This window comes from Pterocles gutturalis, unplaced genomic scaffold, assembly GCF_000699245.1.
Source record: "Pterocles gutturalis isolate BGI_N339 unplaced genomic scaffold, ASM69924v1 scaffold37852, whole genome shotgun sequence".
NCBI classification, from domain to species: domain Eukaryota; kingdom Metazoa; phylum Chordata; class Aves; order Pterocliformes; family Pteroclidae; genus Pterocles; species Pterocles gutturalis.
Genome location: NW_010109047.1, coordinates 1 through 1,468, shown reverse-complemented (window position 1 = coordinate 1,468; position 1,468 = coordinate 1). Strand labels below are relative to the sequence as shown.

Here is a 1,468-nt window from a genome sequence, read left to right as displayed (position 1 = left end):
CTGGGGACACCTGCCCTGGATCTTGTCCCCTTGGGGAGACCTTGGTCCCCAACAGGCTTTCTGGCTTTTGATAATTATTTTCTTTCTCTCCCCAGAAAAGCTCAAGAACCACAAGATCATCTTCGTGGTGGGTAAGTTGGTGGCTGGGTCCTGCCCTGTCCCCAGGGCTGGGGGGCTGTGGGGGGCAGCTGGTGCCCAGGGTGGGTGAGCTGGTCTGGGGGACCTCACTGTTCCCAAGTGGGGTGGCCGTGACTCCAGCCAGGCGCCTTGAGGCCATGGTGGGGTGTGCTGGGACCCAGAGGGGACCTCTGGATGGGCGGGGGGGGGTGGCAGTGTCTGGGGTGATGTGACAGTAAACCCTGGGGGGGGGATGTCCCAGATGCCATCAGGCAGTGATGTCCTTGGTACCAGTGGGGTGGTGACATCCTGGGTGCCATTGGGACAGTGATGTGCAGGTGCTGATGGGATGGTGGTGGTGTCCTGGGTGCCATCAGGGAGTGATGTCCTGGGTGCTCATGGGGTCATGATACCCAGGGTGCCGTTGGGACAGTGGTGTCCAGGTGCTGATGGGATGGTGACATCCTGGGTGCCATCGGGCAGTGATGTCCTCGGTGCCAATGGGATGGTGACATCCCAGGTGCCATTGGGACAGTTAAGTCAAGGTGCTGATGGGGGGGTGATGGTGTCCTGGGTGCCACCAGAGTGGTGGTGCCCACATGCCAGTTGCCAGCAACCCCTGCCACTCCCAAAGACCTGCCATCCCCAAGCCCACCCCAGGGGCAGTTCTTCCCATCCAGCTGGTGCTGGACTTGGGGACCCTGTCCCCCATCTCACCAGGCTGTGGGGACTCTGGTGGGTCCCCATGTACCCCTCCAGCTCCTCATCCCTGGCTGGGGGCATGTGTGGCTCTCGTGTGACTTGCAGGTGGCCCCGGCTCGGGGAAGGGGACACAGTGTGAGAAGATTGTGCAGAAGTATGGGTACACCCACCTCTCCACGGGGGACCTGCTGCGGGCGGAGGTCAGCTCGGGCTCGGAGCGGGGCAAGAAGCTGCAGGCCATCATGGAGAAGGGCGAGCTGGTGCCACTGGTGAGTCCATGCTGTGGGGAGACCAGATACCACGGTGATGGTTGGCACATGGCCCAGGGACATCTCCATCCCTGCCCCCCCAGGGACTGGGGATGCTGGGGGGATGACGCTGTCCCACATCAGCCCTGGCAGCTCTGTCCCTCTCTCCCTCCCTCCCCAGGACACGGTGCTGGACATGCTGCGGGATGCCATGGTGGCCAAAGCGGATGTGTCCAAGGGTTTCCTCATTGACGGCTACCCCCGCGAGGTGAAGCAGGGAGAGGAGTTTGAGAAGAAGGTGAGGGCTGGGGACATGGCACCCACTATCCATGCAGAGGGGACACGACCACGGTGTCCCTCTGCCTTCCTCCGCGTGGGTCTGGGGGCCACCGGGACCCGGT

The 1,468-nt window shown here is 62.9% G+C and overlaps 1 protein-coding gene across 1 annotated transcript; it reads left to right on the top strand.

Annotated features, from left to right (window-relative positions):
- Nucleotides 1–55: 55 nt before the first annotated feature.
- On the top strand, nucleotides 56–1,365 carry LOC104459831 (adenylate kinase isoenzyme 1-like; the record flags this gene model as incomplete). Its single annotated transcript, XM_010072854.1, has 3 exons — nucleotides 56–131; nucleotides 925–1,088; nucleotides 1,249–1,365. Coding segments are annotated over 3 exons (357 nt in total), but the record flags the coding sequence as incomplete, so codon positions are not given.
- Between the last annotated feature and the right edge of the window lie 103 nt (nucleotides 1,366–1,468).